Source organism: Lynx rufus, unplaced genomic scaffold (genome assembly GCF_022079265.1).
Source record: "Lynx rufus isolate CCGP_SWC_20201006 ecotype Redwood Valley unplaced genomic scaffold, mLynRuf1.p SCAF_38, whole genome shotgun sequence".
Classification (NCBI taxonomy): Eukaryota; Metazoa; Chordata; class Mammalia; order Carnivora; family Felidae; genus Lynx; species Lynx rufus.
Window position 1 is genome coordinate 1,650,110 of NW_025814854.1, and position 13,538 is coordinate 1,663,647.

Sequence of the window (13,538 nt, forward strand, 5' to 3'; positions counted from 1 at the left end):
CCACCACCAGCCCACTCACTCCCTCGTCCCACCTTTTCCGGCACCGATCACCTGGGGCACGCCATGCTCTCCTGGGCCCCCACCCAGGCGTGGAAGGCAAAGTCTGTGTCTGGGTGCTTGAGGCAGGGAGGGGCACCGGGCAGTCAGACTCCCGGGTCCATCTGAGTCCACGCGGCTCACAGCATTTCCCCTGCAGCCAGCCACGTTTCCTAGAGCAGAGGTGCAGACTAATCCTGCCTGATCGAGGATTCCAGGGCTCGGGCTTGTGGTTCCACTCCCAGGAATGACCTCTGGTCTGGCCTGCTGGTTTCTGGATCGGCAGCCACACAAACAACTTTCCTGCACACGTGGGCAGAACAGGCTAAACCTGAGGCAGACAGGAATCACACGTCTTGCAGAAAGGGGGAGAAAATCCATCCCAAAGAGCAAATGAATGCACTAAAGAGATCTGGTTCAAATTAATGATTTTATTTCCATCTGTAACACTAGTAGAGGAGTCAAAAACAGACCGATGTACATGGATATAGTTTAAATGTAACAAAGAAAGATCTGAACTATGTACAATGAAGAAAGGAAAATGTTCTTTTTCTTACCAACCTATTTTGCAGTTTCTGAATAGCAGAAACTAAACATTTTTTCCCAATTTAGTATGAAGGAATACAACCTAATTATCAACCATTTGTCCTTAAGCACAAAACTTAAAGGAGATTTGGGCTGCACGGTCGTCCTGGGTTCTGAAGTCTGGGCACTGTTGGCACAGAACAAAAGAGGTTCCATGAAGCCCAGAGGAACTTAAAGGCAATGATGTCCAATCAGAGGGCAGACACACCCAGCATCAGGCCGATGGGAACTGACGTCCTGCCCTCCTTGACTCCAAGTAGAAAATTATTACTTTCATCCAAATTAACCAGAAGTGAGCCAAATAGTTAAAAGTCAGAATGAAGAATAAAACAAATTTTTTTTCACACAGAGGAGGGACACTCCTTCAGCCCCGTTTAAAGTGAATTCCGTGCCGAGTCCCTGCTCCTTCAGAAGGGTAAACTGAAGGTCAGTTATTGCTAGCAAAGCCAGAGAAGGCCCCTTCCCCACCTTGCAGCTGTTTCACACGAAGAGGCTGGTGGTTTGGCTAGAAGCCCTCTGAAGAGGGTGCAGAGGCCAAGGCGGGCGGCCGCAGCAAGGCCTCTCCCCTGCTGGCTGCCCCCAGGCCCTGTGCCGTGAGGGGCAGTCAGGTCACCCTGTTGCCTCCTTGAGGACCAAGATGTTCACACGGAGGGAGCTGAGCAGAGCGTGTTATCTGGGTCGCTTGGGGAGAAGAGGCCGCCGTACTTTGCCAACCAAACCTATGGAGCAGTCAAAAGCCCAAAAGGTCAGAAGAGCAGCTTCTGAAATGAATGTCAGCCGGTGTGGGGGGTGTGGGTGAAAGCCAAGGCGGAGCCCAGCTAGTATCAGGTGGGCCGAACTCTTTGAAACTCAGGGGAGCTGACTTGGACAACAGCAGGGATGTGGGTGGCTGGTAAGGCCTCACGTACTGCCACCAGCTCTGTCTTTACACTCGAGTGGACATTAGGCAGTGGGAACTGAGGACCAGAGGGCATGTGGCAAACACAGGACAGATCTGATCGGAGAGAGAGAGGATATCCAACCACATGTCTGCCCTATATACCTTGCACGGCCTGCACCAGGTGAGAAACTATGGGGCACGGGCTAAGTTCCTGAGAACAGGTGGTGAATAGGACGGGATGTGACAGGCACCGCTCCACGGGCAACATGAGGCCTCTGAGGGGACACTGACAGTGCTACATCTCCTGTGCTGCTGGAAAGTAGGCAAAGAACAGGCTTTATTGCACATTTCGTTCTTAGGAAACCGGGAGTTGCCCTGTAGAGAGTCTCCCGGTCTGCAGCATCCCGCACATCACTGCTGAGGTGTGGGTGGAGTCACGGGGCACCCCAGACTCGCCAGGGAAGAAAAACGCCCGGTGGTGGGTCTTTCTAGGGCTGTGCTCACACCTGTGGTCCTCGGGCCAGACGGACCTGGTCTAGCTCGGTCGCTGAGGCGGACCGACGCCAGGGACGACGGAGCCCGCCTGGGAGAGCCGGGCCAGCCCCTTGATGACACTGCCAGGAGGAAGCCGGGGCAGACTTTCCAAAAGGGGAAAATTTCTTGGCAGACATGCAGGCTCCAGAAAGAGGCTGGAACCACGATTCTCAATTCCGATGTGCCTAACTCCCTCTTTCCTACCCTGGAACCAGCATGCCCGGGGGGGCAGAGGTGGGGACCCCCGCCTGGGCCCTGGCTCCGGCTCCACCGCAGTAAGCCGGAGGTAACGAAAGGGTCTAAGAGCGGGTGTGAAACAAAAGAGCAGTTTACATCTCAGACGTTGGCTCTGAAACAGTCTTTCTGAGCTCAGGAAACCGAGGCAGAGAAGCCATGAAAGGCTTAGTGGAGGACCTAGCCCGGCTGTCTGTCCGTCTGCCTCTCCTGACACTCTCCACACTTCATATATAAATGGGGTGGTATCGTTTGTGGTTGATCTTTTTCCTGCAAGTTGGGCAAGTGTTAGCATTCTTAAGGGAGTCACGGAGGCACTGGCTACAAAAGACGTGGCCGCATTCTGTAGAAACGATGAGACGTCCGTTCTGTACAATCTAGAAAACACAAGAAGGAACAGCCTTCACGTGTGCCCTGGTCCCACGGCGGCAGAGAGCCCCACTTCTGCTGTGACAAGGGGAAGAAGGGCTGGGCAGCTCTGCAGGACTGAACACACCTACTCGCCCTGCGGCGTCAGGCGACTACGACAGGGTCTCTAAGGCCCAGGGCAGAGGCGGGAGCCACTCTCCCGGCAGCAGCCACCCAAGGGTTGCGGGGACCCCAGGTGCCCGCACCCACAGGCCTGCTGAGGCCCAGGGCTGCCGTGCGGGCACACAGGGCGGTGCTGGGGGGCGCAGGGGCCACGGGAAATACCGGCAGCTTCTGCTTAGGCTGGGACAGGAAACACACAGGACTGGTGTGCTCAACGGGGGCCAGGGCTGAAGGCTGCAGGGCCCAAAGAGAAGCTGGCACGTTCTCCCCTCACACACAGATGTGTGACAGGCCACACACAGCGGCCACGCGGACTGCAGAACAGAGGTGTCAAACGCCACCTAACGAGAAGATCCTCTCTGCCCGCTTCTTCCACTGAAGCAGTGTGGACACCAGGAGCCAGGAAGACACGGCAGAGCCGGCTTACCTCAGAGTACCCGTCCATGCAGATCGGACAGCTGACAGTACCAGAGGGCCTACAATCACAGGGCTTCGGGTCAGTTCCTCAGCAACCCCACCATTCAATCCCTCAGAGTGGCTTCACAGAAGCAGCCCAGATCCCCCCTTAGCACAGGCATTGGAAGCCCCCCAAGAAGGCCAGCTGCCCCAAGGGGGGCGCAGCAGGGAGGCGAGAGGGGAACAAGAGAAGACGCCCTGTCCTCCCCGACCCAGGCTGTACTCTCTGCCTCCCCATCTGGGGCAGGGGCTGTGCCCAGCCCCTCTGAGCATTCCTAGTGCAGGACACGGGAAGCCACTGGATCTGTCCTTCACAGCAGGTGGCCCAGGGATGTCCACACCCACCCTGCCCATGCCGGGCACACCCTCGTCCCTCCAGGAACGGCTGAACCAGCTCTGAATCCAGCCCCGCCTGTCCCCAGCTGCTGGGCAGCTGCTCCAAGAAGACGTTCTCGAGCCACGGGCTCACAGAGCTTGGGCAAGGTCCAGTACTTCCAATGGTCTATCCCCTGAGAAATGGAGGTGGGGGGAGAGAAGATTCCCCTCTCCAGGGGACGAGGGGACCCACGCGGCCAGAGGCTTCTGGTGAGGAAGCAGGCTGGTGGGGGCTGGCACCTGAGTCCTGCGGCTGCCTCCTCTCTGGCGTGTCTAGGAGTGTGGGTGGTCACGTACACATCTCTGTCCCTGGACACCTCCTCGTCATCACTGCTCACCACACAGCTGTCGGCATGGTCCTGGCGCGGCCGCCTGGCGTTCCTCCTCGGCCGCCTCCTTTCTAAGAGAGGAGTCCACGCTCAGGGCAGGGTCGCCAGCCCCATCACCTCACCACTCCCTTCCCACCGGGAAAGGCCAGCGCCAACCCGAGAGGCACAGCACCACACCCAGAAGGTCCTGCCCAGCTATACAGAGGCCACCCTCCGGTCTTCCCAGGAGGAGCCCCACCTCTGCCACGAGCAGGTGCCTGAGCAGTGGGGAGTCCAAGGCGGTCAGCCTTCTCTAAACTCCGATGGGACCACAGCTCCACCCTAGGGGTACTGTCTTCTCAGCGAGCACAGGGCACTGACCGCAGGGGTCTTCCCGCCTGGCATTCTCGCACCCACAGGCCTGGCAAGGCCTTTGGCGTTACACCCCTCACCCACATCAGTTCTGCACCCAAACCCAATGAAAGAGAGAGGAAACCACTTACCATCAACAATCTATTAAAACGGAGGAAAACAAAAGAGAAAAGGAACATCAGTACGACATAAAATACTCTGTATATTTCAAAAAAAACTTATCTTAAATGACACAATTGAAGCATTTCTTATTTCAAATGCAAAAATCCTCAGGGGACCAGTAAAGCCTCCCCACCCCAGGGGGATGGGACAGGTGCAGGGAGAGGGCTTGCCCCTGCCCAGCACTGACGGGAGGTCTGGACACCTCCCCTCCAGTAAGGTGCGTCCTGGGCGCCTCCGCCTCCTGGCAGCTGGCACGCTGTGTGCCTCGGCCTGCCACACGCCGAGTGAGTCGGAGCTGCCAGCCTCGTGACCTGAAAGTTACTCACCATGTGGGAGCTGCTGGCTTTCTCTTCTGGAGAACAGAGGCACCAGCGCCCCCAGCTCACCGTGGACACGGAGCCCAGGACTAGGTCCGTACGCTCTCCTTGTCCGGTGGGCCAGTGACCAGCATCTTGTTCCACGAACCTTTACTGGGAGGAGGGTGTGCAGTACTTATGCTGGGATATAATCAAGTAATTAAACAGAGCAGGGCGTGCAGGGACTAACAAGTGGCACACGAAGGGCTGAGACCACCCTGACTCCAGGCTCCCCAGAAACACACACGAGTTACTGAGAACCTGAGGCCGCCATCGGCTACTCAGCAGAACTTACGCTAGGATTACTATGCTACAATAGTTTCATACCCCATGGCTTCAACCCTCTCTGAGCTCCTATACCTGTGTGTCTACGGTGTCACCAGTGGCACACCTCTTCCTCTTGTTCGTCACAGGCCATCACCTATTTCAGGAAAGCCCCACTGCCCACCTCTCTTTGGCCGACACCACGGCAGAGGGCATGCTGTCCTGCCCTGCAGAAACCAGAAGCTCTCTCCATCCCAACTCCCCATGGCAGGGATTCTGGACACACACTAAGTTCCACCAGTGAGACAGCACCAATTTCAGCCGCTGGAGGTGGACACGGCTGGCAACATCAACAGGCAGTCCTGGCCCAGGCTGCAGTGTCCTTGGCCCAGGCCCCTCCTCCCTAGCAAGGGGCTAAGGTATTGGTTCCTTGAACCCAAGGAGATCAGTGCAGGTGATGGCTCCCATCTCCTGACCCTCTGCTTGGGGCGGAGGTAAGGGTCCCATGGTGGGTCAAGGCCAAGATGTCTGGGGTTATTCCTACAGTCCTGCTCCTCCAGCCCTTTCAACACCAAGAAGCATCTCCTCCCATGTACTAAAATCCATTTATGCTTTAGAACTAGAGCGGATTCAGTTTTCCAAGCTGAACCATGACAGATACAAGTAGCCATCCCAGAAAGGAGGGTCTAAGCATAAAGATCTTCATTTTGCGGATGAGAACATAACCCACATTACTACTGAAGGCACCCCCACCTCCCCCTAGAGGAGGCTGGACTGCGGAACTATGAAAGTGGGGGACCGTCAATCTCATTATTGGGATATTTACTAGAAAAAAAGCTTGGGCTGACAGGAGGTGCAGTCCCCATGAAGTCTACAGAAAGGGAGCTCTGAACTTAACCAAGAACAGAAGGAAAATCTGCTGTGGGCAGGGACGATCCCAGCTTTCCAGCACCCCAACACTGCCTCGCTTCCTTTGCCAAGATGGGTCATTCGGTTAAGTGTGGACACACCTGGAAGAAATATGGCGTCACTGGCTCCCGGGAAACCAGTGTGTGGGAACCAGGTCTCCACAGGCTCTTGCGAGTCAGACCCAGCTCACTTGCAGGGAGTGCCAAGCTCAGGCCAAACGTCAGCCTCTGGGGAGGTACATACAGCTGCCTAGTCCAAGGCTCAGGACAGGTGTTCCTTACCTAACCACTGGGTAAACGAATACACGGTGGCCAGAGAGCTCCCCTCACTGGTGATGACTCGGTCCCCATCCTCAACAGAAAACCTCAGAGATGAAGCTTCTTGCCCAAAGGGCACAAAACAATGGCACCACAGCCTGGCTGAGGGACATGAGACACTACGCCTGGTGCTTGGGCCAGCCAGCAGCTGAACCATATCAAATTCCAGAACCTCTGTAAGGTGCCTGCGAGCACCCTGAATGGCCCTTCCTCATAGTTGTGGCCCTGCAGGTCACACAGCGCTTGCCTGGTGGGGAGAGGAGGGCAGCTCTGGAGCCTCTCATGTGGCCAAGAGGCCTTTAAAAGCAACAAAACACCAACCCCCAACCCCCTGGTCTGAACAGCTGAGTTAGTACTGTGGCAAGTGGCCTCCCACGGCCTGCTTCACCTTTGGGTCTGGCTTCCCATTCTTGACTGTGGAATCAAGCACAGGGCGGAGCGCTGAGAGACAAGTGAGGCATCCGGAGTACGAACAACCCACGGCAGACCCCCGCTGCCGCCTGCTTTCACACCAGGGCACACGGACTCCAGGCCGGTCACGCGAAGGCCCTTTGAGTTTCTGAAGCACAGGTGGGCCTTAGAACACCCCCAAGTGCGGACACCCATGTCACAGGCTTCTGGTCAAGCCCTCCTTCTACCAGTAGACGCAACCGCTGGCATTCTAGGCACCTCCGGGGGCCGCAAGAATACGCTGGGTGAAATAACGGGACTGAGACAGGCAGCCTGGGGTCCTCTGCATGCAAGTGGAGCCCTGGCATTTCTAAGAATGCCTACGCGGCCGAGAGCTCAGCAAGCCACTTGCTTCAGGCAGCCTCCCCACTTGGCATGCTGCTGTACTGGGGAAAACAGCCACCTCCACCCACTGTGCACGAAAGCAGCTGCTCTTTGGATCCAACCGCTGCACGCAGCCCGCAGTGACGGATTTGTTAGTGCGGCCCTGCCGGGAGGCCCAGGAACACCGGGCCTGCCACGAACATTGCAGTCACAGTAAGCAGCCCCTCCAGCACCACAGACAACCATTTCCCCCGTTCCTGGCCATGGTGACCAGCCCTTCTTTCTTACACGATTATGAAGTCACCAGGTGCCCCTCGGGCCCTTGACTATTCCCCTAGAGATGGACAGGACTCTGTCCCTGCCTGCAAGGGAGCTTCAGTTAAGCAGACTCTTTCCAGTCTCATGAATGAAAATAGGCAGGTATGGAGTGTAACACGAATAGTGTGACTCATAGGCACACCATGGAAACACATCATAAAGAGATTTCAGGGAAACCAACCTGACTTTAAAAGAAAAGTGCCCTGAAAACCTGAACTCACCTACTACCCCAGCTAAGAAGGCAGAAGGGTGGAAAATACGAGCAGAGGTTTCCAATAAATGGCAGGCTAGTATTTCCACCAAATTTCCCACTGAAAACCACCAAAACAAGATAAAACATACATACTTTTAAAAAAAGATATATCAAAAAAAAATTATCTGTTCAAACTAAAGGCAATACAATAATCCAGAGGAAAAAAAAATACAGAAGATTCTTGAAAAATTGAAGCCTGGAACTCCTCGGTGGCTCAGTCGGTTAAGCGTCTGACTTCGGCTCAGGTCATGATCTCATGGTTTGTGAGTTCAAGCCCCGCATTGGGCTCTGTGCTGACAGCTCGGAGCCTGGAGCCTGCTTCCGATTCTGTGTCTTCCTTCCCCTCTGCCCCTCCCTGGCTCACACTCTGTCTCTCTCTCAAAAATAAACATTAAATTAAAAAAATAAAATAAAATAAATTGAAGCCTACATTTGAAAGCCTCACAGAGAAACCAAAGCCCAGGCAGGTTATCTAGGGAAGGCCAGCTGCTTTGTGCAGGCCAGGTTCAAAGCAAGTCTCAGGAATTACCAAAGAATTGACACATGGAATGTATTTTCTGACCAATAATGCAGTAATTCAAAGAATCAGTAACAACAACAAAGGAAATAAAGAAAATCCCCAAAGTTAAAAAACAAGTTTGATAAATATGTTGAATTGAATGTAAAATACTAATAACAAAATTTGTAGGATATAGCTTAAAAAGTATAATCTTAAATGCATTTACTGGAAAAGAAATGATGAAAATTAGTAAGTTAGAAAGACAGCAAAATAAACTCAAAGAAAGAAGCAACCGTGAATGAAAAAAAACTTACAAGAGAAAGGATCCACAAAGCTAAAAGTTGGTTCTCTGAAAGATCTAATAAACCTCTGGTGATACTAATCTAAAAAGACAGAAAACACAAATAACTGAAATCAGAAATGGAAAAGGAGACATCACTACAGATTCCACAGAACATTAAGACATTACAAACAAATTTATACCAATAAAAGTGAAAATTTTAGACAGATCGACCTTTGGCTCAGGTTATGATCTCGCAGTTCGTTAAGTTAGAGCCCCACCTTGGCTCTGTGCTGACAGCTCATAGAGCCTGAAGCCTGTGTCTCCCTCTGTCCCCACCCCCACTCTCTCTCTCTCTCTCTCTCTCGCTCTAAAAAATAAACACTAAAAAATAAAACAATTTTAAAAAGGTGCAAAAATCGTATATATAAAATATTGGCAAACAGAATCTGGCAATATATAAAAAGAAAATATCACATCCACAATATTTAGTTGGTTTAACATTAATATCAATGTGAAGCACCTGAGTGGCTCAGTCAGTCAAGCATCTGACTCTTGGTTTTGGCTCAGGTCGTGGTCTCATGGTTCGTGAGTTCAAGCCCTACATCGGGCTCCATGCTGATGGTACACAGAGAAAACCAATGGAGAAAACCAATGAAATTCTTGACTTCTCCACTTCAACATACGAAAGGGGAAAAATTATCCTTCTATGAAGTGTTAAAATTCAGTACATGATTCACGACAAAACTTGCAGACCAATAGGAAATGGGAATTTCTCCAATCTGTAAAGGACGTGAACAGCAGCAACAAAACCTACCGGAGAGGGCTTATTTAATGGTTGAAGTCTGAAAAGATTCCTTCGGATTTGGGATGAGACAAGAATGTCCGGGACTGTCACCATTTTTATTCAGCCAGTGCTGAATTTTCTTTCGCCAGGGTGTTAAGGTAAGACAAAAAAGTAGAAAAGAACCAAAATTTGTTCTGTGCATAGAGAAATCCAAAAGACTGACAGATTTAAGAATTGCTAGACTGGGAAAAGTCAATAGATAAAATCAATTAGCAAATAACAAAAAAGAGAAGGAAACTTTATACCATTTTTAGTAGTTTCCTAATATTGCATGTATCTAGGAGTAACTCTTCTAACAAAAGACTTGAAAAACTAAAAGGAACACTGTAAGACTTCACTGAGAGGGGCTAAAGACGCCCCCCAGAACCACACACGAAAGGCAATTCACGTGGGTTACAGACCTACTTGCAGAAGGCAAAACAGTAACTGTCAGAATACAGCAACATTTTTATATGAAATTTTCTTCAGCAAATTGATAAATCCAACTATTAAAATTAAGAACCTCTTTACATAAATCAGAAAGGCAAACATTTGAGAAGACAGAAAACCTAACAGCAAGCTCATATTTGTCACTTGTAAAACAAAATAAAGCAGGAAGGGGTGCTTGGCTGGCTCCAATGGTAGAGTATGCGCCTCTTGAGCTCCAGCTTTTGAGTTCAAACCCCACGCTGGGAGTTGAGCCTACTTAAAAAAAAAAAAAAAAAAAAAATGAGGTCTAAAAAACCCCCCAAGGCAGACAACCAAATGGGGGGAAGGAATGGGGAGAAGACAAGGAGTTGCTCTGTTCTAGATCAATTTCTCCAGCTATTGTAAAAGTTGTATGTACAACGTGTGGGTAAAAAGATTTTTACAGGGGCGGCCGGGTGGCTCAGTCGGTTGAGCGTCTGACTTTGGCTCAGGTCATGATCTCAATCCATGAGTTCGAGCCCCGCGTCAGGCTCTGTGCGGACAGCTCAGAGCCTGAAGCCTGCTTCTGATTCTGTGTCTCCCTCTCTCTCTGCACCTCCCCCACTCATGCTGTGTCTCTGTCTCAATAATAAATAAAAACATTAACAAAAAATTAAAAAAAAAAAAGATTTTTACAGACACTTCACAAAAGAGGAAAATGAACCACTAATGAACATGAAAAAGTGTTCAACCCTAAGAAGAATCAAGGAAATACACGTTAAAGCCACACAGGAAACTCCCAGGTTACCATGACTGGAAGCAAAGCGGCGGCAAGCACGTGGAGACAGAGGCCCCTCGAACACTGGCAAGAACGTCAACTAGCACAGCCCCTCTGGAAAAGAGGCATTAATCTGGTAAACATCAAAGATACACAGGCCCTGGGATCCAGCAGTGACGGCCTTTTTTGGGTATGCATTGCCCAAAATAAAAGTTGGTTTGGAGAAAAAAATATCTAAGCAGAGATGGATTAAGTCTTATTGTACCTTACGGCATTTTTTAGTTCTCTTAATTCACTGGGGGTTTTGGAGGCTTTGGGGTTTTAGAGTTGGAAAAATCCAGTCTCTGTGAAATCTCTCATCAGAGGGCTCCCCGACATTCTGAAGCCGTGCCTGGACCCAGGTAAGTAGAGACTCTGGTCCTCAAGATATGGAACTAGCCACTCCCAGCAAGGCAGAAGAGGTACACCTGGCCTGTTCCCAGATTCCGGTAGAACTGGGAAGATCACCCCAATTTGGGAACAGATACATTTATCCATTCACATTCTCCTGCAGGGGAGGCCTGAGGCCACCCTGAACTTACAATTCATCTTGTCCTGAGTTAATACAATTAGGTTTCCCATGTAGATCTGCTTAGAGCAAGAACTTCAGCCTTACATGTTAAAAACTGGCATTTGAATTTATTAAAATATACAACAAAAAGTAGAGAATAATTAGAATCAAGAGTGCTATAAAGTCCCAAACCATTATTTTATGGCTGGGAACACTGCGACCACGGTTAAGTCAAGTCCCAGGACCAAAATGACCAGTACATCTGGGACCAGAAAACCAGGACTCCCACCTCCCAGGCCCGCTCCCCCCTCTCCCCATCGCTGGCCTCTGGCCTGCCATCCACTCCTAGGACAGCTCCCCCAACCCTAACAGTCCTGTTCCATGTCTCCTGAGGACTTTCCATGCCCAGGGAAACACAGAGAAAGCAGCAAAGCTCACGAAGGAGCCCATGTAGGGAGGGCAGTCTGGTCATGCAAAAAAAAATACCCAAGGCATGAAAGGGGACTTCATGCTGTTGGCGTGTCACCCAACAGAAGCTGATCACCGTCTCCTTGAGGGCACGTAGGTCGAGCAGGATCCCGGCTATCCCCCCAGGGCTTGTCATGCTGCAGGTGGGGAGGAGTATCACAGAAAAGAAGGACTTGGCACTGCTTCTAAGTGTCTATCAGCAACTGGGCCGCATGCTTTAGCCAAGGCACCAAAAGAAGCTATCCTTCCAGAACCCCAGGGAGCCTGCGGGACCAGCAGCAAAGTTGTGTACACGTACGTACCTCAAAAAACACACCCATCGGGTCGAGGCAGAGACTACTGACAGCTAAGCCTACTCCCCACCTGTCTCAGAAAGTTCCAACTGATCTCCAGAGAACTACTGGCTCCTTTCTGGGAGCCGACGTCCCACCTGCGCATGCACCCAGGACCCGTGGGAGGCCGTTTAATAGCTCGGCGAGAACAGCTGCCTCTCCTCTGGGATGGGTGGTGTGTGTGTGCGCGCGTGTGCGTGTGGAACACAGGATAGGTTTTAAATCAAGGCCAGAGTCTAAACCTCTAAATCTGTCAAGACAGCTCCTCCTCGTCGCCCTTTTTTCCTTTTAAAGAAGTCCTGAAGCTTCTCAGTGCAACCTTCTTGTGAAGTTCCAAGCACAATCAGAATAAGCCCAGGATCAGTGGGGCCCCAAGGCCAGGTGAACACTCAGCCGCTACTGAGCCCAGTCCTCGGTAGCGCCTGCCTCCCACTCGCTCCACTCCACAAAGTACCTATCAGGACAGAAGGTGCTAGAGGCATCCCCGAGAGGCAAACGCGGCCTCAGGATGCGGGGCCAGGGGCGGAGCAGCCGCCGGGGCCCACACACAGCGGTGCACCCCCACGTGGTGGAGGCGGCGTGCCAGACCACTCCGCAGCACGCCCGCCGCCCGGACCAGGTCTCCCTCCTCGAGGGCCACAGAGGCGAGCGCGCTCTTTGCCAGGGTCCGTAGCCGGCGCCCCAGGAAGGGGGCTCAGGCAGGCTGCCGCCCTCCCTGGAGCCCTGACACAGCTGAGGCGGCAGACAGCGGTGCAGGGCACCTGCACCCCGTGAGGGGGCCCTCCTGGAACTGAAGAGATCTCGTTCCCGCCAGCTGTGAAGTGTAAACCCACGTGTGCCCGGTACCCCCACGTGCCAGCCACCCGAACACGCACACAAGCCCGTGACACATCCCCACTCACAACGCGAAGGAGGCTGAGGAACTTAAGGCCGCACAGCTGGTATCAAGGGTGGAACGGGGGGCTTACAGAGGTGGGGTCTCGGGGCTCTCCCCACATGGCTTGTGTGCCAGCTGCAGAAAGGCCACGGTCACAAACATTTACTGTCCACAGGCAGCAAAGCCACAACAAATGATTTTCTAGAAACACCTTCTATCTTGGGCTCTAGTCACTGGGTGCACGAGCTTCTTCGGCACAGGCCACTACTTGTGACCGAGGCCTTCTGAAGTTGACGCTGGCCCAGGGCCCGCAGCCAGGAAGAGGCGACTCTCCGTTCCAACACTTACCACGACAGAGTCATTGTGAGTCAGGTCAACAACCACAGGCTCTAAAGATTCACAGGTCAGGTCCACTATTTCGTCTCCAGCTTCAAAACAAAGCATTTTAACAAGCATTAGGAGAAAAGTAAAGGCACACCGGTCTAAGCATGAAATGATTACAGGTATAAACCTGTGCTAAACCCTACCAAATGACAGAATGCAGCAGAGGTGACAGCCAACGAATGCCCTTCCAGAATGTTGCTGAGTGGCACTGTGTAGTTTTTACGACTGCGCCGAGGGGTGAGGTCTGTGCGCACGCACACCTTTATCCCTGGGGCCTCCCCCCGCCACACAACCAGGCCTCTGTGTCCACCGGCCCCTGCACAGGGGAGGGGCAGTGACCTACCCAGCAGTGCTGGGGACATGTGGGGACAGGACCAGGCATGCTCACCGCAGGGCCTTTCTCTTTGGGATGGACCCACCCACAGACCTTGTCGGGCGCAGCCACACACCCCCATCAGTTACGTTTTCATCT

General features: G+C 52.3%; 1 protein-coding gene across 2 annotated transcripts in view; it reads right to left on the reverse strand.

The window, feature by feature from the left end:
• Positions 1-452: 452 nt before the first annotated feature.
• The window catches only part of RNF4 (ring finger protein 4), a 31,057-nt gene continuing 17,971 nt past the window's right edge, over positions 453-13,538 (reverse strand). Inside the window, exons 4-9 of one of the 2 annotated variants that reach the window (XR_006964813.1) lie at positions 13,031-13,110; positions 4,443-4,452; positions 3,872-4,031; positions 3,228-3,276; positions 1,664-2,646; positions 453-1,340 (exon numbers count right to left, since the gene is read on the reverse strand). Coding sequence is in view for 1 of the 2 variants with exons in the window: in XM_047094151.1 (XP_046950107.1) it covers positions 2,497-2,646; positions 3,228-3,276; positions 3,872-4,031; positions 4,443-4,452; positions 13,031-13,110 (449 nt within the window). In the remaining variant the exon portion in view is untranslated. Of the gene's footprint in view, positions 2,647-3,227; positions 3,277-3,871; positions 4,032-4,442; positions 4,453-13,030; positions 13,111-13,538 lie in introns of both variants that reach the window. The other variant, XM_047094151.1, reaches the window with a different exon arrangement.